Source organism: Somniosus microcephalus, chromosome 5 (assembly GCF_052327205.1).
Source record: "Somniosus microcephalus isolate GS21.2 chromosome 5, FLI_Smic_1.0, whole genome shotgun sequence".
NCBI lineage: Eukaryota > Metazoa > Chordata > Chondrichthyes > Squaliformes > Somniosidae > Somniosus > Somniosus microcephalus.
Genome location: NC_140991.1, coordinates 252543803 through 252569711, shown reverse-complemented (window position 1 = coordinate 252569711; position 25909 = coordinate 252543803). Strand labels below are relative to the sequence as shown.

Here is a 25909-nt window from a genome sequence, read left to right as displayed (position 1 = left end):
ATCATCCGAAAACACATCAGGTTCCACATGTAAATTGACGACACCCAGCTCTACTTCACCACGACCTCTCTTGACTCCTCCACTGCCTCTGATTTGTCATGCTGTTTGTCTGACATCCAGTATTGGATGAGCAGATATTTCCTCCAATTATATATGTCTTTGGTCCCCGGTACAAACTCTGTTCCCTAGCCACCAACTTCATCCCTCTCCTTGGCCACTGTCTGAAGCTGAACCAGACTGTTCGCAACCTTGGTGTCCTATTTGATCCTGAACTGAGCTTCTGACCCCATATCCGCTCCATCACCAAGACCAGTTATTTCCACCTCTGTAACATCATCCGTCTCAGCTCCGTCAAATTTTGTTTGATAATGTTCCTGTGAAGCGGCAACAACATTAAAAGCAATTTATAAAGGCAAGTTGTTGTTGTTGTTGATGGAGGGTTTCAATAGAGTAGATACAGAAACTATTTCCTCTGCTGGGGGAATTCCGAACAAGGGGGCATGAACTTAAAATTTGTGCTAGGTCATTTAAGAGTGAAATCAAGAAACATGTTTTCACACAAAGGGTAGTGGCAATCTGGAATTCTCTCTCCTGAAAGGCTGTGGATGCTGGGTCAATTGAAGTTTTCAAGATTGACATCGACAGATTTTTATTAGGTAAGGGTATCAAGGGATATGGATCAAAGATGGGTAAATTGAGTTGAGGTACAGATCTGCCATGAACTAACTGAATGGTGGAAGAGGTTTCAGGGGCTAAATTACATAAAATTACATAGAACGTACAGCATAGAAACAGGCCATTCAGACCAACTGGTCGATGCTGGTGTTTATGGTCCACACAAGCCTCCTCCCACCCCTCATTATCTAACCCTCATGTCCCACTCATTTTCCTATAGGACACCCTAAGGACAGTGAAAGGTACTATATAAATGCAAGTTCTTTCTTTGTGTGTTCACAATTCATACTAGTGAGAATGTTTGTTAGTTTTGATATTTTCCAGAAACACAAGAATGTTAACATTAGATTATAGGAATAGTCAGGGTATTACTACCCACTGTAAAAAAAGCGTCCCTAACTTTGAAACTTATAAAATTCTAACAGGACTAGACAGACTAGATTCAGGAAGGATGTTCCAGATGGCGGGGGAGTCCAGAACCAGGGGTCACAGTCTAAAGATAAGGGGTAAGCCATTTAGGACAGAGATGAGGAGGAATTTCTTCACCCAGAGTGGTGAACCTGTGGAATTCTCTACCACAAAAGGCAGTAGAGGCCAATTCATTAAATACATTTCGTTGTACTGCACTTGTGCACTAACAATGACAATAAAAGTTGATTTGATTTGATATTCAAGGAGTTAAGATATATTTCTTAAGGCTAAAGGGATCAAGGGATATGGGGAGAAAGCAGGGACAGGGTACTGAATTTGGATGATCAGCCATGATCTCATTAAATGGTGGAGCAGGCTCGAGGGGCCGAATGGCTTACTCCTGGTCCGATCTTCTATGTTTTCTAATACACATCTGAAACATTATAACCTGCCTTTTAACTTTACAGGTGCGGATTGACCTGTTTATATTACCAACACTTTTTGTTGTTATTTTAAGTTTCCAGCATTTGCAGTTTTTCTTTCTTTTTATATCTCTAATTTAACCCTTAGTCCCTGATTTTCGAGTTTGTAGGTTGATGCATTGGGAGAGATAGTGTTTATTATTGAGTAAAGTATACAGCACATTTTCCATGTTTTTACGGGCTGTATTTTAATTATTGACTGTACAAAGAGAGGTTTTGATCAAAGTAGCTCAGGCTGGTAATCGTATACTTGCTGGCATTCACTTCTCTATGCTCTGTTGTTGGGACATTCTCCACTAACCTGCTGGAATAAGGCCCGTGCTGCTGACGTCACCTAGCAACCAGGCGACATTGAGAAGCCAGCTCATAGAAACAAAACCTTAAAGACAATTAAATATTCCAGCAGTGAGTAAACAAGTGCTATTTTGTAAACTGGGAGCTAAAATCACATAATATGTAAATTTAAATAACTCTAGATTTAAGAATTAGCCCCGTTTAGGGGTGTCCAGTGAGTAAAATTACAACAACCGGATTTGCAGCCGGCGTTGACCCCGGGAAGAGATGCATGCCGGGAGTTGTAGTCACGCTCCGCCCGGCTTGGGTCGCGAGCCGCGCTGGTGCTGTTCTTGTGAAACTACAATTACTGGCTTGCCACGGGGAGCCGCAGGCGCAGACCATGCGCGGAGAGCGTCTGTCAGTGTGATCGCACGCGTTGCGGATTATCGAAGTAACCGGCAGTTTCTATGTATAAAACACCATCGGAGTGTCTTTCTCGGGCCCTTGGCAGCGGCCAGGTTTATTGTAGTTACGCTGTTGCGGGACCGCAGTGAGATCGCTCGGTCTTCTTGCCACCGTGAAGCCGATGTTGGGCCTAGTGGTGGTGTTGGTGAGTGAGTCCTGCAGCTGTCACTGACACCCGCCTCCAGCCGCGCACACTCAGGATGTTACAGAGCATCGGTCTGACCCTGCTGGTCTCGGTCGCCACTCTCTTATGTGTCCTGCTGTTTATGATTTTTGGTGAGTAACAAACCCGAGGGAAGAAAAAACATCAACATCGGCAGGTGGTACTCTTGCAGCGTCAGCTTCGGGCACCTGCGGTCCCGCTGCTCTGCACTGGACCACCGGCTAGAAGGACGAGTACCTTGTGTATCTAAGTTAGATGTCCGTCTTTATCTATCTCCAGTTATCTATATCTGTATGTATCCTATCTATTACTATTGAATCTATTTATATCTACATCCTATCTATTTCTAGTTGTGTATATGTATATTTTTATATATATATATATATGCATCTATACTTAGCTATCCTCTCATATTAATGTATCTGTATGTTTGTATCTCTGAATATGTATATATCAACAACTTACATTTAAATAGCGTCTTTAGTATGGAAAAACGTCTTAAGGTGCTTCAAAGCGATGTAATCAAAAAAAATGAACCCCAGGCAAAGGAAATATTAAGAGGGGTGACCAAAAACTTGGTCAAAGAGGTGGGTTTTAAGGAGGGTCTTGAAGGAGGAGAGGAAGATAGAAAGGCAGAGGGGTTTAAGGAGGGAATTCCAGAACATGAGGCCTAGGCGGCTGAAGACATGGCCACCAATGGTGGGGGATAAGGAAGAGGCTAGAATTATAGAAATGCAGAGTTCTCGGAGGGTTGTAAGGCTGGAGAATGTTACAGAGATAGGAAGGGGTGAGGCAGTGAAGAGATTTGAACACCAGGATGAGAATTTTTAATTTGAGATATTGGGTGATTATAAGCCAATGTAGGTCAGTAAGGACAAGAGTAATAGGTGTGCAGGTTAGGATACAGGCAGCAGAGTTTCGGACGAGCTGAAGTTTACGGCTGGGAGGCTGTCCAGGGAGCATAGTTGAGTCTGGAGGTGGCAGAGACATGGATCAGGGTTTCAGCAGCAGAGGGGATGAGGTAGGAGTGGAGACAGGCAATGTTAGAGATGGAAGTAGGTGGTCTTTGTACTACTACTGATCGCTTAGTCCATCAATGAGAGCATAGCCGTTCATGTGCAATGTTTCCAGCCTTCTCTGTCTTGTATGTAGTGTCATGCTGACTAGAAGCCACAGTTGAACTTTTTGTGATGGAGAGGAAATGGGGTCAAAAGCTCAACTTGGAGACGAATAGGACTCCAAGGTTGTGAAGAGTGTGGTTCAGCCTGAGCCGTTGGCAGAAAGGGGGATGGAATCGGCAGCAAGGGTATGGATGTTATGATGGTGGCTGAAGACAATGGCCTTGGTCTTCCCAATGTTAAGCTGGAGGAAGTTGTGCCTCATTCAGACTTGATGTTTGACAAGCAGTCTGACAACACAGAGGCAGTGGAGCGATAGAGCTGGGTCAACGTACATGTGGAAGCTGACCCCATGTCTACAAATGATGTCACTAAACATGTAGAGGAGGAAGCCAAGGATAGATCCTAGGAGGACTCTGGAGGCAATGCTGCTGGGGTGGGTAGAGAAGCTATTGCAGGAGATGTTCTGGCTGTGATCTGATAGGTAAAAATGGAACCAAGTGAGGGCAGCCCTACAGAGCTGAAAAACTGATGAGAAGTGTTGGAGGAGGATGGTGTGGTCAATGCTGTCAAAGGTTGCAAGGTGGTCAAGGGGGCCGAGAAGAGATAATGCACCATGGTCACAATCACAGTGGATGTCATTCGTGACTTGGGTTTGGGCTGTTTTGGTTATGTGGCAGGGGAGATTGGAAAGATTCAAATAGAGAGTTCTGGGAAGTGAACATGGATTTTGGAGGGGACAACATGTTTAAGGACTTTGTAGAGGAAAGGGAGATTGGAGGTGTGTGATAGCTTGCAAGGAAAGAAGTGTCAATTGTGGATTTTTTAGGGAGGGGGTTGATGACTGTAGTTATGAAAAGGAGGAGGGCAGTACCTGAGGAGAGGAAATAATTAACAATGCCAACTGGCAGTTGAAGTTGGATGGCAAACAGTTTAGTGGGAATGGGTCAATGGGAGCAGGAGATTTATTTCAATCTATATACTTTTAGATGCCCTATGGCATCGTTCAGGACAAATCATTTTGTGTTTAGATTTGTCTCTGTTTAATTGTTGTTTTGAATGTATTCTGTCTTTGTGGCTCTTGATTTCTGTTCTTGTGGCCTTGCTGTTTGTGCTTGTATTGATTTCTTAATGTATCTCTCCCCTTGCTCCTTAATATTCCCCTTCCCCATACCTCTTAATATGCCTTCACTTACCTGTTACTGTAATATGAAGTTCATGTGAGGGTTGTTAAGGCCGCTGAGCAGCATGCAGGATAATGAGCATGGAGTGGCTTACAATAGGTAGGGAGCGATGGAGAATGGGCAGGCCGTTGTGAATGTTTGCAGGTTATGGCTGAGTTTATGATAAAGGACTGGCGAGCAGGTAGTGGGAACAGTGGCAAACAAGGAGCCACCATGGAAGTGGGCAAGTTGAGGGCGCAGCTTTCGTGAATGGGCTAGGGAACAGCCAAGCATTGCAGGATGGAACACGGAGAAATAAAGGCAGGCTGAAGAATGGGGCTGAGACTGAGAGCAGAGAGTGTGCAAAGGCACTGAGACAGTGTGAGACCTAAACAACCAAATATTTAGGACAGGAGAGCAGAGGCAAGAGGACAAAAAGGGCAAGCAACTAAATAAGTGAAATTAAATTATATAAAAAATATGAAATAATATAAAAATACAATATAATTAAAAGGAAACTGAAATTTAAAACTTAACTGCACAAAAAACACGATAGGAATGGATTTAGAATAAACACTCCAAAAATGTGATCCAGGAAGCCATCTAGTGGTCAGAGCAATGCAATTACTTTTGTGAGATCCACATAGGAAAATTCAGTGGGAAATGTGGACATAGAAAAAAAGAAAGACTTGCATTTATATAGTGCCTTTCATGACCACAGGATGACCCAAAGTGCTTTACAACCAATTAAGTACTTTTGTAGTCACTGTTGTAATGTAGGAAATGTGACAGCCAATTTGTGCACAGCAAGCTCCCACAAACAGCAACGTGATAATGACCAGAGAATCTGTTTTTAGGTGATGGTTGAAGGATAAATATTAGGAATGTATAATGGGTAAAGTTTACACGCCAATATGATCAAAAAGTGACAACAGGAAGTAATATTTGTAGACAGGAAATGGGTGCAGACGTAAGAGTTTTATACTGTATAGATATTTGTATCTGTCCATTTACAGCTATACATTATCTATATTTGTGGCTAACGTTATTTCTATGTTTATTGATCTCTGTACTGAATTCTTCCTTCGCATTGCTCACTGAGAATTGGAGGATATGCTGTTTGATTAAAATAGGGATGCATTGTGTTTTGGGTCTTTTATAACCTCTTGTCCTAGATTATTTCAGCTCTTGTATCTTAGACCACTATTATCCCCAATCCCATGAGCCCCAATTTTGTGTAATAACCTCTTGTGTCGCACCTTATCGAATGCTTTTTGAAAATCGAAATACACCACATCCACTGGTTCCTTCTTATCTACCCTGCCAGTTAGAACCTCAAAAAACTCTAACAGATTTGTTAAGCACGATTTCCCTTTTGTAAATCTGTTTTGACTCTGCCCAATCATATTATGATTTTCTAAGTGCCCTGTTACGATGTCCCTATTAATAGATTCCAGCATTTTCCCTACTACTGATGTTCGGCTAACCGGTCTATAGTTCCCCATTTTTTCTCTCCCTGTTTTCTTCAATAGCGGGGTTACATTTGCTACCTTCAAATCCGCGGGGACCATTCTAGAATCTAGGGAATTGTACAACTTTCAGGAATTCCTCCCTCTCTTTGACCTTTACACTGTTACTTCCCAGTCTATATTGGGATAATTGAAGTCCCCCATTATCACTACTCTGTAGTTCTTGCATCTTTCTATAATTTGCCTGTAAATTTGCTCCTCTATCTCCTTCCCACTGTTTGGTGGCCTACAGTATACAGTAGTGTAGAAGCTCCTCTTCTGCTCCTTAACTCTAACCAAATAGATTGTGTCTTCAACTACATCATCCCTCTCCAATACTATAATACAGGAAACTCTTTGGTATCTGGCACCGACGGGACCGGCGTGTTGCCGGTTGATCAAAAATTCTGGATAACGGAGAGAGTTATCTACCGAGGCTATTTTTAACAAAGAAAAATAAAAAAATCAAGAAATGTGCAGTATACAGTAATTGGGTACTCACCTACAGAATGTTGTGTTAAATGGATGGTGGAAGATGCTTGATTAAGTACAGTACTGCCAGTTGAGGGTCATGCAATGCAATGACTACCAGCAGCGTGGGAGACACACAGTACCCCTGTAAAATGGCGGATCAGGAGAGACTACCGGCAGCGCGGGAGAGTCAGACTCCTGTTACAGGGATATTGAGGTGTTCCGACTTCCGACAGCGCCAAGAAGCCGAGTAGTGGCAGTTTGGAGAACTACCCCCACTGACTAACTCGGCCACCGCGGGAGACTCGGACTCGGCAACATTGCCGGTTATTGAGGTGTTGTTTTCAGAGTGAGAATTTTGCCGGTTAATAGAGAATTCCGGATATTTAGGTGCTGTTTAAACGAGAGTTTCCTGTAGATCCTTTGGTCAATACTGCCAACCCCCCTCCTTATTTGCCTTCCCTATCTTTCTTGAATGCCTTGTAGCCAGGAATATTGAGGGGGGGTGGAATTTGGTACCTTAGTTAATTAAATAAATAAAATAATGGGAGAACAGATGTGTTGCTGCTGCAATATGTGGGAGCTTGTGGACGTTTTTGTCCAGGGTGACTATGCTGCGATAAGTGTCTGCGGCTTGAGGAACTTCGGCTTCGATTTGAGGAGCTGGAGTCCGAGCTGCAGACATTGTGAGACATCAGGGAGGGAGAAAGTTACCTGGACCTTTTGCTCCAGGAGGCAGCCACACCCCTTAGATTAAATCTTTAAAATTGACACGTGGTCAGGGACAGGAGGGTGTGACTGCGAGTGAGGCAGGTACGGGGATCCAGGAGGTAGTATTGCAGGAGCCTCAGCCCCTGCACTTGTCCAATAGATTTGAGGTTCTTACAACCCTTGTGGACAAGTGCGGGGACTGTGGGGAGGACGCGCAAACTGACCACGGCACCATGGTACAGGAAGCCGTTCAAGTGGGGGGAGTAAAAAGGAAGGTGGCTGTAGTAGGTGACAGAATAGTTAGGGGGATAGACACTGTTCTCTGCGGCTAGGAGCGTGAGTCCCGAAGGCTATGTTGCCTACCCGGTGCCAGGGTAAAGGACATCTCCGGGCTGGAGAAGAACTTGGAGTGGGAAGGGGAGGATCCAGTTGCCGTGGTCCACATAGGTACCAATAACATAGGTAGGACAAAGAAAGAGGTTCTGCTGAGATAGTTTGAGCAGCTAAGGACTAAATTAAAAAGTAGAACCACAAAGGTCACTATCTCTGGATTATTACCGGAGCCACGAGCAAATTGACATAAGGTCAATAGGATCAGGGAGATTAATGCGTGGCTCAAAGATTGGTGTGGGAGAAGTGGGTTTCGATTCGTGGGGCACTGGCACCAGTACTGGGGAAAGAGAGAGCTGTTCCGTTGGGACGGACTACTCCTGAACCATGCTGGGACCAGAGTTCTAGCGAATTGAATAACTAGGGAGGTAGATAGGGCTTTAAACTAAATAAGGGGGGGGTGGGGGGAGGGGTCCCGGTGGAGAGAAATCTGGAATGCTAATGAGAAAAGACAAGGAAGCAGTGCAGGAAAGTGATTGGGGTAAGGATAACCAGATTGTGTCAGGAAGGGACACAGCGTACAAACAAAGGAGTGCACTAACAAATATTAATAAGACAAATAGGGCCATAGTACAAAAAAATGTTAAGATGTCTAAAAATGTTAAAAAGACAAATCTAAAAGCATTCGTAATAAGGTGGACGAATTAACAGCGCAAATAGATGTAAACGGATACAATATAATTGCGATTATGGAGACATGACTGCAGGGTGACCAAGGCTGGGAGCTGAATATCCAAGGATATTCGATATTTAGGAAGGACAGGCAAAAAGGAAAAGGAGGTGGGGTGGCATTGTTAGTAAAGGATGAAATCAGAGCAATAGTGAGAAAGGATATTGGCTCAGAAAATCAAGATGTAGAATCAGTCTGGGTGGAGCTAAGAAGCACCATGGGGCAGAAAACATTGGTGGGAGTTGTCTATAGGCCTCCAAACAGTAATGGTAATGTAGGGGATGGCATCAAACAGGAAATTAGAGATACATGTAACACGGGTACTACAGTAATCATGGGTGACTTTAATCTACATACAGACTGGCCAAACCAAATTAGCAATAATACTTGGAGGATGAATTCCTGGAGTGTGTACGAGATGGTTTTTTAGACCAGTATGTTGAGGAGCCAACTAGGGAACAGGCTATCCTAGATTGGGCATTGTATAATGAGAAGGGGTTAATTAATAATTTTGTTGTGCGGGGTCCTTTAGGGAACAGTGACCATAACATGATGGAATTCTTCATTAAGATGGAAAGTGAAGAAGTCCAATCCGAAACTAGGGTCCTAAATTTAAACAAAGGAAACTACGAAGGTATGAGGAGTGAGTTGGCTATGATAGATTGGGAAGCTTCATTAAAAGGCATGACGGTGGATAGGCAATAGCTAACATTTAAGGAACGAATGCATGAATTGCAACAGTTATACATTCCTTTCTGACGCAAAAACACAAAAGGAAAAGCGGCCCAACCATGGCTAACAAAAGAAATTAAGGATAGTATTAGATCCAAAGAGGAGTCATATAAAGTTGCCAGAAAAAGTAGCAAGCCTGAGGATTGGGAGCGGTTTAGAGTTCGGCAAAAAAGGACCAAGGGATTGATTAAGAGGGGAAAAATAGAGTATGAGAGTAAACTTGTAAGGAACATAAAAGCGGACTGTAAAAGCTTCTATAAGTATGTAAAAAGAAAAAGATTAGTGAAGACAAATGTAGGTCCCTTACAATCAGAAATGGGAGAATTTATAATGGGGAACAAAGAAATGGCACAGCAATTAAACAAATACTTTGGTTCTGTCTTCACAGATGAGGACACAACTAACTTCCCAGAAATGCTAGGGAACCAAGGGTCTAGTGAGAAGGAGTAAGTAAAGGAAATTAGTATTAGTAAAAAAATAGTGCTGGAGAAATTAATGGGACTGAAAGCTGATAAATCCCCAGGGCCTGATAATCTGCGTCCCAGAGTACTAAAAGAGGTAGATATGGAAATAGTGGATGCATTGGTTGTCATCTTCCAAAATTCTATAGATTATGGAGCAGCTCCTGCAGATTGGAGGGTGGCAAATGTAACCCCACTATTTAAAAAAGGAGAGAGAGAGAAAACAGGGAACTACAGACCGGTTAGCCTAACATCAGTAGTAGGGAAAATGCTAGAGTCTATTATAAAAGATGTGATAACAGGACACTTAGAAAATATCAATGGGATTAGACAAAGTCAACATGGATTTATGAAAGGGAAATCGTTTTTAACAAACCAACTGGAGTTTTTTGAGGATGTAACTGGTAGAATAGAAAAGGGAGAACCAGTGGATGTGGTGTATTTGGATTTTCAGAAGGCCTTTGATAAAGTCCCACATAAGAGGTTAGTGTACAAAATCAAAGCACATGGGACTGGGGGTAATATACTGGCATGGATTGAAAATTGGTTAACAGACAGGAAACAGAGAGTAGGAATAAAAGAGTCTTTTTCGGGGTGGCAGGCGGTGACTAGGGTACCGCAGGGATCAGTGCTTGGGCCCCAGCTATTCACAATATATATCAATGATTTGGATGAGGGAACCAAATGTAATATTTCCAAGTTTGCCGACGACACAAAACTAAGAGGGATTGTGAGTTATGAGGAGGATGCAAAGAGGCTTCAAGGCGATTTCGACAAGTTGAGCGAGTGGACAAATACATGGCAGATGCAGTATTACGTGGATAAATGTGAAGTTATCCGCTTCGGTAGGAAAAACAGAAAGGCAGAGTATTATTTAAATGGTGATAGATTGGGAAATGTTGATGTACAGAGGGACCTGGGTGTCCTTGTACACCAGTCACTGAAAGCAAACATGCAGGTGCAACAAGCGGTTAGGAAGGCAAATGGTATGTTGGCCTTCAGTGCATGAGGATTTGAGTACAGGAGCAAGGGTGTCTTACTACAGTTACACAGGGCTTTGGTGAGACCACACCTAGAGTACTGTGTGCAGTTTTGGTCTCCTTACCTAAGAAAGGATATTCTTGCCATAGAGGGAGTGCAGCGAAGGTTCACCAGACTGATTCCTGGGATGGCAGGACTGTCGTATGAGGAGAGATTGGGTCGACTAGGCCTGTATTTACTAAAGTTTAGAAGAATGAGAGGGGATCTCATTGAAACGTATAAAATTCTGACAGGGCGAGACAGACTGGATTCAGGGTGGATGTTTCCCCTGGCTGGGGGGGTCTAGAACGAGGGGTCAGTCTCAGGATACTGGTAGGACATTTAGGACTGAGATGAGAAATTTCTTCACTCAGAGGGTGGTGAACCTGTGGAATTCTCTACCACAGAAGGCTGTGGAGGCCAAGTCACTGAATATATTTAAGAAGGAGATAGATAGATTCCTAGACGCAAAAGGCATCAAGGGGTATGGGGAGAAAGCGGGAATATGGTATTGAGATAGAGGATCAGCCATGATCATATTGAATGGCGGAGCAGACTCGAAGGGCCAAATGGCCTACTCCTGCTCCTATTTTTCTATGTTTTATGTTCAATGTTTAGCGCCTCCCGTAGCTCCAGCAGATGGCGCTAATGGAGCGCTAGAGCATTACTGGGGCGAGGCGAATCCAATGCTGCACACCAAATCCTGTCAACCCCCCCCCACCCGCAGTGCCGCCACCAACGGTTATCACCGGGAGCCTCAGTGCCATGTGGATTGTGGCGTCAGTGAGTGTGCAACGCTCAATGACCGCCCGATCTGCAAAATTGATTGTTGCCACCTACCTTAGTGCCTGGAGCAAACAGCGACAGGGAGAGCTGGTGTGAAGCAACAGGAAGCCGGCTCCAGGGACGTTATTTAAAGGAATCATCAGTAATGAGTTGCAGCTGTAGGTTAGTGGAGTTTCAGTGCTTGTCAGTTTCACATTGTGCAACAGTCTCATTCCGTAATTTCAATGTCATTTAATATCTGGAGTGTTGTGGCAACTAAAAAGTCGATACATTTATTCTTAAACAAATCAAATGGCTACACTTGGTTACATTAATGGGCGCTGTACTGGCAGTCTTCCTCGCCCTCCAGGATCTATGGTGGAGGGAGTGGAGGCAGCAAGAAAGACTGGAACGTGTGGCCAGAGGGAGAAGGAGGGCCATCAGAGCTCTCAACAGGAGGCCGTACCCACTGAGGGTATTCCGAGAGCACTTCTCCTACCTCCAATTAAGCGAGGAGCAGTGTATTAGAAGGCTCTGCTTCACCAAGGAGGTGGTCACAAAACTCTGCTACCTCCTGCAACCAGAACTCCAGCCTCAGATCAGGGTGACCACGGCTTTCTCAGTGGCAGTCAAGGTCACCGTCGCCCTCAATTTCTTTGCCAGCGGATCCTTCCAGTATGCAACAGGAGACATAGCTAACATCTCGCAGTTCACCATCCATCGCTGCATCCGGGAGGTCACAGATGCTCTCTACAGTAGGAGAAGGGTCTACATTTCCTTCCCCATCACCAGAGAGAAGCAGGACGAGCGAGCATGTGGCTTTGCCAGGATAGCAGGAGTCCCCATGGTGCAGGGCACCATTGACTGCACCCACGTGGCTTTGCGGGCACCGCATAACAATCCTGAGATCTTCCGTAACCGCGAAGGCTACCACTCACTTAATATGCAGTTGGTGTGCGACCACAGACGGCTAATCCTCAATGTCAATGCCCGCTATCCTGGCAACAGCCACAATGCCTTCATCCTGCGCCAGACCGGTGTGCCAGCACTCTTTTTCAGACACCATGTCAAACTCGCGGCTGGCTGGTCGGAGACAAGGGCTATCCACACTCCAGCTGGTTCATGACTCCCCTCCGCAACCCCAACACTCCTGCCCAGCACTTGTATAATGAGAGCCATGCTGCCACCAGGAACATCATCGAGCAGACCATCGGTCTGCTGAAGCAACAGTTCCACTGCCTTGACTACTTGGGAGCAGCCCTCCAGTACTTGGCTGAGCGGGTGTCCCATTTTGTGGTGGTCTGCCGCACGCTCCACAACTTGGCCATCATGAGGGCCCAGCCCTTGCCACCAGGGATTGCGGGACCACCTCAGGGAGAGGAGGAGGAGGAAGAGGGAGACGAGGAGGAACAGGAGTGAGGGAGGAGGCAGCCACTCTTTGGCCTTCCGGAAGGGCGGTCCGTAACCGCCTCATCAGACTGCAGTTCGAATGAATTAAACCCCAATGAATAAAATGTTTGGTGCATTGGCAGGCCTGCCAGAAAGCCTGAGTGCACTGGAGAGGAGCATGGAGGAGTCCAGCACCAACATTGCACAGGGCTTTGCGCAGAGCTTGAAGCCCATCCTTTCCAGCATGGAAGGGGTGGGCAGATCCATTTGTGCACTTGTGGATGCAACCATCCTGCAGCATCTGATGTCTGAGCTTCCATTGCAACACAATCTGAAGCCACCCTACGTCTGAGTGCTGCAGTGGAAGCTCAGACTTCTGTGATACAAGCTCAGACTGCTCTCATGCAGGCTCAGCTTGCTGCCACACAAACCCAGACTGCTGCCATTGTGGCTGGGTTTACCAGTGTGGAAAGGGCCTTGCAGGGTGTCACAGCAGTCCAGCAATCTGTCCTCTAATAGATAGCCAGGAATGCTGAGGTGCTGTCCCGGGGGATACGGTGACCAGCTGAGGAGGAAGCAAAAGAGGAGGAAGCAACCCAGACAGCCCCCTTCTGCCCGGACTGACCGTGATCGACTCATCCAACTGTGGTACGAGAGAACGCAACCCCAATTCCCCATTCAACAATAGTCCCACACCTTCCCTTCCCTCTGTTATTGGCCATCACAGTGTCCGCTCTCAGGATGACAGCATTCGTCTTCCCACCACTGCCACTTCGCCAGTACCCTTACTGTTGCCAGAGAGCCAGCCAGCCCAGACTGTTGCCACCAATGCCGAGGTGGTGCAGTCCGCAGCCGGGCCTTCTAGGCCCAAGGTGCTCGAGATCATCCTGCAAGACCATCAGCAGTCTCCTCCACTGAAAGTCAGCAGCCTTCCACCAGCCATGCTGCAGCCAGTGGGGTAGCACTTCGTAGGAGCACTAGGACAGGCAAAGGCACACTGAAGACAGGCACTAAGGGAATGCACAAGGGTGATTAGTTGACTTTGTTAGGTTATATTGGATGGATTGATGGATAAAGTTGGATTGGAATATTTCTTTTGTGGTGGCTTTTATTTCAGCATTGTGGCCAAGAGGACGCTGTGATGGTCAGTAACAGAGGGAAGGTAACGACGGCCGGCAGCATGCGGAGCAGGCTGATTATGATAATCAGTGTTTAGCGCTGATTTGACGCCAGTGCTACCATTTTTGAAATCCACACTCCCACCTACGCCCTGTCGTAACCTCGCACAGCTGAACATGTGTTGAACGGTATGAAGGACCCCACCAGCGCTATTTAAAGAGATCATGAACTACTTAGAGGTTAGTTGATGAATTATTTCTTCTGTCTGCTGGTGCAATTGTACATGTTTTTAGAGCGTTGTTATACTTGGCTAAAGTTTGAATAGTCTACAGGAAGTGGTCTGGCTGGTGTTGAAGTAAGTTTTGTTAATTTAAAAGCTTGTGCTGAAAGAAGTTGCCTCCAGACATGGGTAGCCTGTTCGGGCTTCCTCTGGAAATTGAGCATGACGGGGAGAATGAAGAGACACCACACAGAGCAGGACAAGCTGCTAGATGAGGGAGGAGGGGAAGAAGGGCTCTCAGCAGGAGGCCATATCTGCCGAAGATCTTTAGAGAGCAATTCTCTTGCATCAACTTCAGCGAAGACCAATGCTTGAGATGCCTTCGCTTCACAATAGAGGTCATGACTGAAATCTGCCAACTGCTGCAGCCACAACTGAGCATATGTCTGGAGGGCCTCTTGCCCCCCTGCAGATACAGGATGTCCCTCCTTCTTTCCACCTCTTCCACCAAGACCTTCAGTGCAGTGTCTGAAATCCTTGTTGCTCACTCTCTCAACATGTTCAGCCTTTGCTCAAAGTATCAGAGCCCAGATTAACTCTTGATAAAACTCCCACCACTTCTTGCAGCTACAATGCACCTCCCCAGTCACTGAACAGTGTGGGTAGCGCTGGCTGCACGCAGCAATCATTTAAAAGATCAGGCAGCACCAGTTTAACGTGCTGCCTGCAACGCAAGGAACGGGCGTGAGTTAATTGCATACCACGATCCCCATGCTTGTTTTCGGGGTGTTCCAATTTAACCCCCACTGTTTTATAACAATAATAAGTGTGTTATCAATGTGGACGGGAGAAAGTATGACCAATAAGTGTGACACTTAAATGAAGTGTTGCTATACACAAGATGTTTAGTATATTATAGTTGGATGTGCCAGACTTGTGTTGATGCACCTGTGAGGGTGCCCATGCAAATTTAAATCTCCAACAATTAACAGTTTCTAAGATTCCAGCCTGTGTGTTTGTTACACTGAAACAATCTGACAACCAACACTCGACTGTTTCACCCTTGCAAACCACTGAATAGTAAATGTGGCTAAAAAATAATAGGGGGCATATTTAGACTGCAGTGAGATCTGGAAACAACAACAGAAAATGCTGGAAAAACTCAGCAGGCCAGGCAACATCCGTGGAGAGAAATTAGAGTCAACGTTTCGGGTCAAAATCCTTTATCAAGACTAAAGAGGCACAGGGAATGAAATAGATTAAGAGGCTGGGCTGGGAGAGAACAAAAGAGAAGAAGAGACATTAAGAGGTATTCAAAACGAGACGAGATGGTGATGGGACTAGTGGAGACAACAGACGGCTGGAGATTAGGTGTGAAATGTGCTGGCAGAATGAGAGACAGCTGCCATGTGGGAGAGAGAAAAAAAAGAAAGAAAGGGGTGGGGGGGAAACCAAAACAAAGGTGTGGATAAAAAGTATAAGTAAAAATGTAATAGGGGCCGAGGTTATGATCTGAAATTGTTGAACTCGATAGTGAGTCCGAAAGGCTGTAAAGTGCCTAATCAGAAGATGAGGTGCTGTTCCTCGAGTGAGATCTGGAAAGTTGATTTATAAGGAGGCTCGGAAATCTAGTGGTTTACTTAAAAGTATTGCGGTGCAATTTAACATGGAATATAAAAATAGGGATGGGGGTGAAAACAGGAATTCAGGACAAAGAGGGATAAAACATCCTGAGTGAACGTATCTGGAATAGATATGGCAAGGTTTTTGTAATTTCAATTTCAAACAAAAAGAACATCAATATTGAAAAGGACAGTCGTCAGTGCTTAGTCTGTTGAAGTGCCAAGAATGTTTCACTTGCATTATGCTTGATGGCCCACCACGAAAGAAACATTCCAATCCAACTTTATCCATCAATCCATCCAATATAACCTAACAAAGTCAACTAATCACCCTTGTGCGTTCCCTTAGTGCCTGTCTTCAGTGTGCCTTTGCCTGTCCTAGTGCTCCTACAAAGTGCTGCCCCACTGGCTGCAGCATGGCTGGTGGAAGGCTGCTGACTTTCAGTGGGGGAGACTGCTGATGATCTTGCAGGATAATCTTGAGCACCTCTGGGCCTAGAAGGCCCGGCTGCAGACTGCACCACCTCGGCATAGGTGGCAACAGTCTGGGCTGGCTGGCTCTCAGGCAACAGTAAGGGCACTGGCGAAGTGGCATGCACTAATCTTTTAATAGTATTAAACTATTTCTTTCCTTTTTGAAGCCTATGTGGCTAAAAGAAGTGCACCAGTTTTGTTTTAATAAACTTCTAGCAGCAAATAGCCTGAACCCAGAATCGCACTATACTTCAACCATGGTGGGCTCATGCAGAGACCTGGCATCTGACTGCATGTGTAACTTAGATGTGGCAGGTTTGCTTAGTATTTTTGAAGCGTAAGTTCTTTTAGCCACATAGGTTTCAGAAAAAAAAGAAAAAGTTTACTACTATTAAAAGATTAGTGCATGCCTTAAGCAGTTTACAATAGGATTAACTTTGATTAAAAATCATATTGTGGCGATGTTCCTGCTGCTACCCTCTAATTGTAAATGCAGATTGTGCCTAGATAAAATAAAATAAGTTCAAATTTTACTCAATAGTTTTCCCCCAAAGCCAATGGTGTTCAGAAGCACAGGTGTGCATCATTTTATGTGAATAATTGTAGACATAGAAAATACCAGACAAATCCTGTTGTGATGCCTTATTTAAACAATGATTAATCACTGAATACAAGAGTAATGAAGAAGATGACATTGCATTTATAGAGTGCCTAATCACGTCCTCGATGTCTCAAAACGCTACACATCCAACAAATTCTTTTGAAGTGCAATCACCATTCTGATATAAGCAAACAAGGCAGCCAATTTGCACACAGCAAGGTCCCACAAAATCAAGTGTATTGAGTTTTTGAACCATTGATGTATATTAGAAACAGTAGGGGTCCCAGCAACAATTGTTGGAGCACTCCACTCCACCCCATATTAACCTCCCAGCCTGACAACACTCCCAACAAGCACCTGGTGCTTCCTTTCCTTCAACCAATATCTTATCCACATCCACATTTTACATTGAGCTCCCACTAGTTTCAATTTCAGTAGCAGTCTTTCGTGAGGAACTCTTGCTGACGGGACATTGGAAAATTAACCCTAGCTGCAAAAATTAATTAAGTAAATAAAAGTTTTTGTCGCAGGGTCATGAAAATGGATGGGGGAGCAAAACTGCAGACCTGAGGCTGGACATTTGGTTGCATTTCAGTGGGATGGAGCGAACCCAAGGCCTGATTTTTGAGGCATCTGGCAGGAGGGGGAGCAGAAAACCATTTTAAATTTGCAAATGTAACTTTGTATCCAAATAAAACTTACCTTAAATTGGGTGAAAAACAAAATGGCATCCAATTCCAGGTGAATCAGGTACAGTGACACCTAGTGGCTGAAGTCCTCCAAGTAAATCAAGACAGTCTACTGCTTCCAGTGATAAAATGTAGACATTTACAATGGGACTTCTATATGTAAAATTCAGCAGTTTCTATTGTTAATGTTGATATGAAACGTGTCTATGTTCTGCACTGCCAGCATGAACCATCACATAGTGATGGCAACAGTAAACCCTTTCTTGCCAGGGATTCTGAGTAATTGTAGGACCCCACATCCACCCATCTGAAATGGGACTACAGCACAGGCTAGAAATCAAACCAAGGACTTCACTGATCTTGTATGGCTCTGTGCCACACCACTTAGTGCAGTTACCCACAGAGCTATTACTTAATTGTACCACGCAGCCTGAAATATTCCTTTATTGTGACCACTGTATGGCCTGTGTACATTTGCTCTATTTTATAATTAAAGCATTTTGGCTTCATGGCAGCTCAGATGTAGGGCTTGGATTCTATGATCATCTGATCAACAAATTAATTAACTAAGTATTGAAAATTGGTTATTAATCCAAGCAAATAGAACTTACTAAATATTTATCAAGATCCATCTGCACTTTGAAAAGCAAGAATTTGAAATTGTAAATTGGATCCCTCAGTAATTCTTTCCAAATATTAAAATGTGTTTTTGAAATTCTTTTTGAAATTCAAGTGCTGGGTTCCAGAATTAAAGTACTATTTACACAGCATGTATTGTTCTATTTACACAGTATGTATATTTTTTGTGTGAAATGACAGTTGGATTTAAATCCCTTGCTTGTCCTGCTTAAGGCACAATCAGTCCCAAATGTCATTGATAACCTCTGCACAGACCTCAAATACCAACTCTGTTTAACAAAGAACAGTGGTGGTATTTGAGATCTGTGGAGATCTGCCTTGACTACCAGAAGCTGTCTGCAGCCAAAGCTTTCTGTTACTCCAGGATGATTCTGTAATGCAAGAGTAACCCCAAACTCTTCAGCAATGTTTATTCTGCTTGGGCAAACACAACCAGTGTGCTGCTTCAGAACTGAAAGGCCTGTAGCAGCTTAAGGAGAAAAGGTACACAAAAAATGTATTGTGCAGCAGATCTGAAAGTTTTCTTCTCAAAGAACGTCTTTGAGGTTTACAGGAAGGCAGAGAGCTGTAAGATTCAGTAAGGCAACTGCAGAATCTTTATTGAAAGAAGTCGGGAGGAGGAGGGAAGCTGTATTTGGGATAGAGTATGAAGGCTCTCCATCAAACCTTCGAATGAGGATGGAAGGAAGTGGCCAGGGTAGTTAGAACCAGTGAGACCATCACATGCATAACAACACATGGCTGGAAAAATAACCTTACTTAGGTCAGGTAAGGTAAGAGGAATCAGTCATGCCCTCAAAGAAGCATGTCTGCCATTTACTGTGACCTTCCCTTACACTGTGTTAAAGTTCTTAAATTGCTTACTATCAATTCCCAGGAGACAGCATGGTATCCTTTACAGACCTAGCCTTCACCTGGAGGTATTTATTCACTCCTGACCTTATGTGCAATCACCCCAATAAAAGCTTTACATTGAATCTAGTTGTTTGGTGCATGCACATGTCATCATGCCCATAATGCGCTGACACTTGGATTTTACTATATCTCAGGGTAACCATAGGAAATTCTCATTTTTGTTTCTTTTAAAAGGAGCAGACAATCCATAACACCAAATAACAAAATAACAGTAATCCAGAGGCCTAGACTAATAAACCAGTGACTGTGAGCTCAAATCCCACCATGGCAGTTTAAGAATTTGAATTCATCTTAAAAAAAAATCTAGAAATAAAAAAACCTAGAAAAAAAAACCTAGAAATAAAAAGCAGGTATCAGTAAATGTGATAGATTGTTGTAAAAATCCAACTAGTTCACCAATGTCCTTTAGGTAAGGAAAGTTGCCACCCTTGCCTAGTCTGGCCTATATGTGACTCCAGTCCTACACCAATGTGATTCATTCTTAGCTGCTCTCTGACGTGCTCTTGCAAGCCACTCAGTTGTATCAAACTGATGCCAGCAGTTTAAGAAGAAGACCCACCTCTACCTCCTCAGCTTAACTAGGGAAGGACATTAAATGGTGGCCTTGCCAGCAATGCCCACCTCCCAAGAATGAATTGAAAAAACTTGAAGATCTTGCTGACTGGAGTGTCAAGATACATTGCCCAGGGGATCCACATCTCGCTGATCATGATTTACATTACAGCAGTGACTACACTTGCAATTCACCTGAAGAGTGTGGCATCTCTCGCTCTTTCTGTGATGAAATATGGTGCCCTAATTGGTTGGTTTAAAGGGATTGTCTCAAAATTCCACCAGGCCACCCAGAGTGTGTTTGGGTGTGGGTGAAGGACTTTGATCATCCTCTTTGAACTAAGACTTTGAATGGCAGGTGTTGACACATTAACCCACGTTGTGTGGGGTGTAGATATCTCCGCAGGAAGTTCACAATTTCAGCCGGGGAGGGGGTGGGAATTGGAGAACAGGACAATTTGTGCCACTGCCAAGTGCCTTCTGACAGCAAATGTGGAGGTTAGGGGTAACTTAAAGATTCCCAGGAACGTGCCCCATTAGCAGCTTCCTAGGGAGCAGGGTTCAAAGATGAAATTGGATTGCTCTTTCAAAGAACAGGTATGATGGGCTGAATGACCTCTGTGCTTACGATGCTCTGATTGTATGAACTCCAGTTATATACCGAAGGCATTTGTACATTGTCAAGTCTTACCCAGTCTTCAAGACATCATGATGCAATAACATCTCTAAAGTGGTATCCCACAGTTCTGCTGCAGTTGGGTTACAAACACTTATCCTGTAGATGCAGCAAGTGTTATAAATCTTAAGAACTCTGAGTAGTTGGATCACTGTCTTGAATAATCAATGGTTTTCTGTTGCTTTCCAGGTTGGTATGTGGTATGGCAACTGTTCTTGTCCAAGTTCAAATTCCTTCGTGAACTTGTAGGCGACACCAGCTCACTGCAGGGAGACACTGAACCATCAGAGACTGAAAGTGTAGGGGACTCTCCACCCACACCTCCACGGCACAGACCCAAATCAGCACGTGTACGGAGGGCACCAATTGAAGGAACAACGTAGAGAACCAAATTGGAGCTTTGTTCCATTAATTTGGAATCATTCATCGGCTTTTAAGCACCACTACAGTCTGTGATTGACTTGCTGTGCTTTATTTAATTGTATGATTGACTTGCTAAAAATACATTCTCTCAGAATTGGAGAAATTTAAAGTTTTTGGGACACACAGAAATGCATGGAGCTAATTTAATTTACCAGTGTTGCATCATCTAATTTTCTCCCAGTGCTGAGAAAATCAATTTACATATTAGTTGGTAAGTCACCCGGTCCTAGGTTCCTTAGGTGCAGGAGTCCTGGATCAAATTGTGCTATCAACTGTAATCCAAATTTTATTGACTATGATTCTGATTTCTGAATAACTGAACTAAGTACTAAGTTTATGTTGTAAAGTAGCACTTTTTAATATGTATATTATTTGAACTTTGCTTTAGGTGCTTCCAATTTTTTTTTTACTTTTCACATAATTATGAGGAAACACATTGAACATGTTTACATTATGGGTATTTCATTTTTGACTGCAAATTTCCTGTTTTAACATGTCAATAGAAACAACCTGTCTTGCTTTCATGTAAATTCTTAACAATGTAAGACCTACCAGCATTGCCATTTTTTAAAAAAGAGTTAATTATAAATTATTTGGAGAGTAATGATGGGATTCTAATTCCTACTAGCTGATATTTTATTATTAGTTTCCCTCTTGGTTTCATCAACTGCACTATGGCTTTTTTATGGATTCTAAAATTTTTGCATTCTTCACCCATTTTTGGCAAAACCTACCTTTGTCCCTTACCGGCTTCTGAACATTGTAAATTGTATTGGGGAGTTTCATAACAATCATGCACTTTACAGATTGGGGCTGATTTATTTGGTTATTGCTTCCTTTGGGCATTGCAATGAGTTAGGACACCGTCCTTTTCACCTTTGGGGTCAAGGTTCAAATGGCAGCCAGATTGATAGGGTGACAATCACATCTGTGTGCCAGCAGCAAAGGTCCTAAGTGAAATAATGTTACCCAGTCTCGAGCACAGTTCCTGGGAACATGGGCTGACAGCGGGAACGACTGTTGTGGAAAACAAACATTTTGCACTCAGGTGAAGTCCAAAGATGTGTGGGTTAGGTTGATTGGCTATGATAAATTGACCCTTAGTGTTAGGGGGATTAAATACATGGGGTTACAGGGATAGGGTGGGACATGTGTTGGTGTAGGGGTTACGGGGATCGGGTGGGATATGTGTCGGTGCAGGCTCGATGGGCCGAAATGGCCTCTATCTGCACTGTGGGGTTTCTGTGATTCTGTGAAGGGGTGATCTTTTCAGGTTGAGACACATTGTTGAAGCAGAGTGGCAGGGGTTTTACTTGGCAATAGTCTGTGCAATACCTGACTTAGAAATGCTTGGTGCTAACTCCGGGTGCCTATAATGGAAATGTTCCATTCCACAGCACTGACATTCCTCATGTGATGAGTGCAGAAATTCACTTTTTCTTTCTCCCCTCTTAATTAAAATAAAATAATGTTGGAACTACCCCCTAAGTATCGAACACTACCGTGTTTCTTCCAGACATTGTATAGTTGTGGTGTTGGACAGGCTGCTCCTTTAGCCCTGTGTATAGAAATAACATTTTAGGAGTTAATTTGAAAACTCCTAAAGGAATAAAAAGTGGTACAGGACAGAAGGTGGCGGAGAGAACTGAGACAACTGATTTTAAAATGGGAAAATCAGGCAGGTCTTGCTTACGCTTGATTTTTCCATTGAGTTTGCAGCAGTTAGTTCTAGAGTTCAAGCCTGTAAACGTCCTTTGGGGCCAGGCTGTATTGGATGGTGTTTTTGTTTTTATCCCATATACTGTATAGTCTTTCAATACATACACAAATTACCTCTCTGAAAGATCATGGCAGGAAAAATATTTGTTTTATTTCCTGACTGGACTACAGTAAAATATAGTGTTGACTGATGTGGCATTTTAATTTTACTCTGCCACCAGAAGAGGATTGGTGTTGCATGGCATCTCAGATGATTGAGCCAAAACATAATTGCAAAGACTTCACTAACTGTAAAAATGACCAGGCACTTGTCATTGATGCCCAATGTGACTGTGACCACAGTGTGCTTTCCCTCTTCATTCACCTCAACCGCTCTGTGGCCTTGGACATGATCGATCACTCCATCCTCCTATACCAGCTCTTTTCTGTGCCCCACATTGTATCATGGTCCCATTCGCTACCTTTCCGACACAGCTAATACTTCACCTCCTATGGATCCTGCTCTGTCAGCTCTCTATGGTTCATCTCTCTTGCATCGCCATATCAAGGTTCCACTCCTACAATCCCAACACAGCTGTGATTCCCCCCCATTTCTGCATCATATCTGGCTTGTCAAAAGCTGACTTCTGCCCCCTTCTATCTTTCATTTAGATGGTGCTCCTTAGTGACATATCTGCAAGCACTGGATCGGCTCCCATATGTATAAGGAGGACACCCAACTTTGCTTTTCCACTACCATCCTTAATTCCACAGCTGTCACTGTGCTGTCTGATAGTAAGTGCCCAATGACCCAAAATTTTCTCCAGCTCAACAGTAGCATTACAATTATGAAGGCCTTGATAGAATAAATTGGGAAAGACTATCTTGTCTCATTGGGGAGTGAGTAACAATGGTTATCTATTTGAAATTGTCACTAATAGTGAGGAGGGAGGTTAAGAGAAAATTATTTCTGCAGAAGGTTGTTGGAACATGAAATGTTTTGCCACAGTAATGGAGGCAGAAACCAGTGCATCTTTTAAGGGGAAATTGGATAAACATTTGAAGTAGAGAAATGTATATAGCAGCGCAGTGGGATTACTTTTGTATTGCTGTCGTACAGAGCCGGCACAGACCCCAAATGACCTCTCGCTATGCTGTAAACCTTTATCATTTTTCTTCGGTTCTAAGAATGAGGCCATCTTATTTGGCTTTCACCAGAAACTGCTTTTCTCGGACAGCAATTCCAACCTCCATCCAGCAGCTCACTTAGGCTGAACGCAACAATTCAACTATCCTGTTTGAATCTGAGCTGAGCGTCAGACCCAACATCCAGTTCCATCACCAATCCTGCCTACTTTTATTTTGCAACATCGTTGGCCTACATCCCTAGCTCACGCACACCATCACTGAAACCTATCTCCAGGTTTCTGACAGCTTTCAGATTGATTTCTCTAACACACTTCACCAGACTCCCGAGCTCTATCCCATGCAAACCTCAACTTTTCCTGTACTCTGCCACTTGTATCATATCCTGCACTAAATGCCACACTCCTATCGCTTCCATTGCTCGTCGACCTCCACTGGTGACTCGGCCCCTGCTCATCGACTTTAAAATCCTTTTCCTTATTAATCGCTCCCATGGCGTCACTTATCCCTACCTATGTAATCATCTTCAACCATACACCTCTTCTGACTCGAATCTACGATATTCCGTCCCACCCCCTCCTTCCCACTTCCGCTGTACCATGGCCTACAGCCATTTTGCCCCTGCTGTGGAATTCCGCTCCCTAAAATCCCTCTGCCTTACTACCTCTCCCCCCACATTTAACCTACTTCTTTGACTCTGCTTTCAGCCACCTCCCCATATTTCCTTATTCTTTCTGTTGGGTTGCTCTCATCTCCCCTTTAAAGCGCTTTTTGTTACGTGAAAAGCACTATAAAAGTGCAAGTTCTTGATTTGGAAGTACTTTACAAATTACTTGTTTTACTTTCAAACAATATTGCCCCAATATTTACGTGGAGGGCGCATGGTAGCGCGCGGAAGCGTGGTAGCCCGGGGAAAATCCAGCAAGGCCAGTGATGCAGAAGTCCTGTTGAATTTACCAGCAGGACCTCATTATACTTTTTTTTCCCCATTTCCTGCCCAGCAACTGGGCAGAAGGCCGCAGCCATGGACCTTTTGGGGACAGTCCCCGGCAATCTGGAGGGGGAAGGGAGCAAGAGATTGGCGCTTGGGGTGGGGGTATGGCGGGTGTAGGTCTCCAAATGTGGGAGAAAGGGAGCGAGAGAGAAAGTGGAGCTGGAGGGAGGGAGTTCTGCGATCGTGGTGGGGGGAGAGCGAGGCCAAAGGCTTCCTTGAGGGGCCACTGGGGGAGCACTCCTGGTCCACAAGGTGTGCTGTAAAAGGCCCTTAACTTTTTTGTGTCGGCAGCTCCCGCCTCCCGAGCCCTGGGAAACCCATGCAGCACCTGTTAAATTTAAATCAGACTCCCAATTGCATTGTGGGAGCCTGATTTAAATATGTTAATGAAATGTCTCGTCTCTCGCATACGTGGCGGATTGGGGACGTGTTCCCCTCTTTAAAATTTTTAACCCCCTTCTCCTGCCCGTCGTTTGGGGGGGAAGGGGATGGATTTATATCGAGGCCATTGTGTCAAATATTTAAAAGAAAATCTTCTGATTTTGCCCAATCTGAATCTGTAGCATCAAATAGGCTACCTCAAACTCTGTAAAAGGTAGGTGCTTGTTCTTTCATGGTAATAACTTTATATTCAAAATGCATTTGTTACAAATACAGGGCAATATGCCACTCTTTGGTGTTTGTTTTAGGTTAAAAATATAATGATTACAATGTAAAATTGAATAGGTTGTTATAGATTTGATGTTTCTGGTTAATTTTGAACCTTAGTTTGAATCTCTGTTATATATAAGTTATTAGAATGCAAGTTGAACTGTTTATTTGACTGCAGAAATGCTTTCACAGTGTGAGTACATTAGATTGTAAGGTCATGTTCACATACAGTATTACAGACAAGAGATACGTGCTGCTTTCACTTAACAATGCAGTTGAGTGTTAATAATACCCATACTATGTTTTCTGGTTCTTAAACTGACTGCTGTAATTGAAACAATGGAATAAAATGAAAAGTGAGAATATCACTGTAGTTGTGCAAGTTTTTATTAGTGCTTTTCTTTGTATTTTCTTTTTCCTCCCTTTCTTCCTGCGCCCCTCCAACCCTCCTCCCCTGTTCCTTAGGATGAATTCTCTAAATCTTTGCACAGTGCCAATTTTAAACCCTGTTACGTAATCCTGATCAGAAATGATCTTTCTTCTATATAACTACAAGTCTCGTGTCATTTGCATCACCCCCAGCATGTCTACAGCATCATAACTCGTCCATAATACTTCAA

General features: G+C 43.8%; 1 protein-coding gene across 1 annotated transcript; it reads left to right on the top strand.

Moving 5' to 3' along the window:
- Positions 1 to 2143: 2143 nt before the first annotated feature.
- On the top strand, positions 2144 to 25654 carry smim13 (small integral membrane protein 13). The gene is made up of 2 exons (XM_085988812.1): positions 2144 to 2585; positions 20567 to 25654. The coding sequence occupies exons 1-2, from the start codon at positions 2510 to 2512 to the stop codon at positions 20758 to 20760; spliced, it is 270 nt and encodes an 89-aa protein (XP_085844938.1). The 5' UTR covers positions 2144 to 2509; the 3' UTR covers positions 20761 to 25654.
- The last annotated feature ends 255 nt before the right edge of the window (positions 25655 to 25909 follow it).

Bases quoted from the DNA above. Each gene is read 5' to 3' on its own strand.
- smim13 (XM_085988812.1), top strand. From the start codon at position 2,510: ATGTTACAGAGCATCGGTCTGACCCTGCTGGTCTCGGTCGCCACTCTC. The intron at 2,586-20,566 runs GTGAGTAACAAA...GTTGCTTTCCAG, and splicing joins CCTGCTGTTTATGATTTTTG to GTTGGTATGTGGTATGGCAA.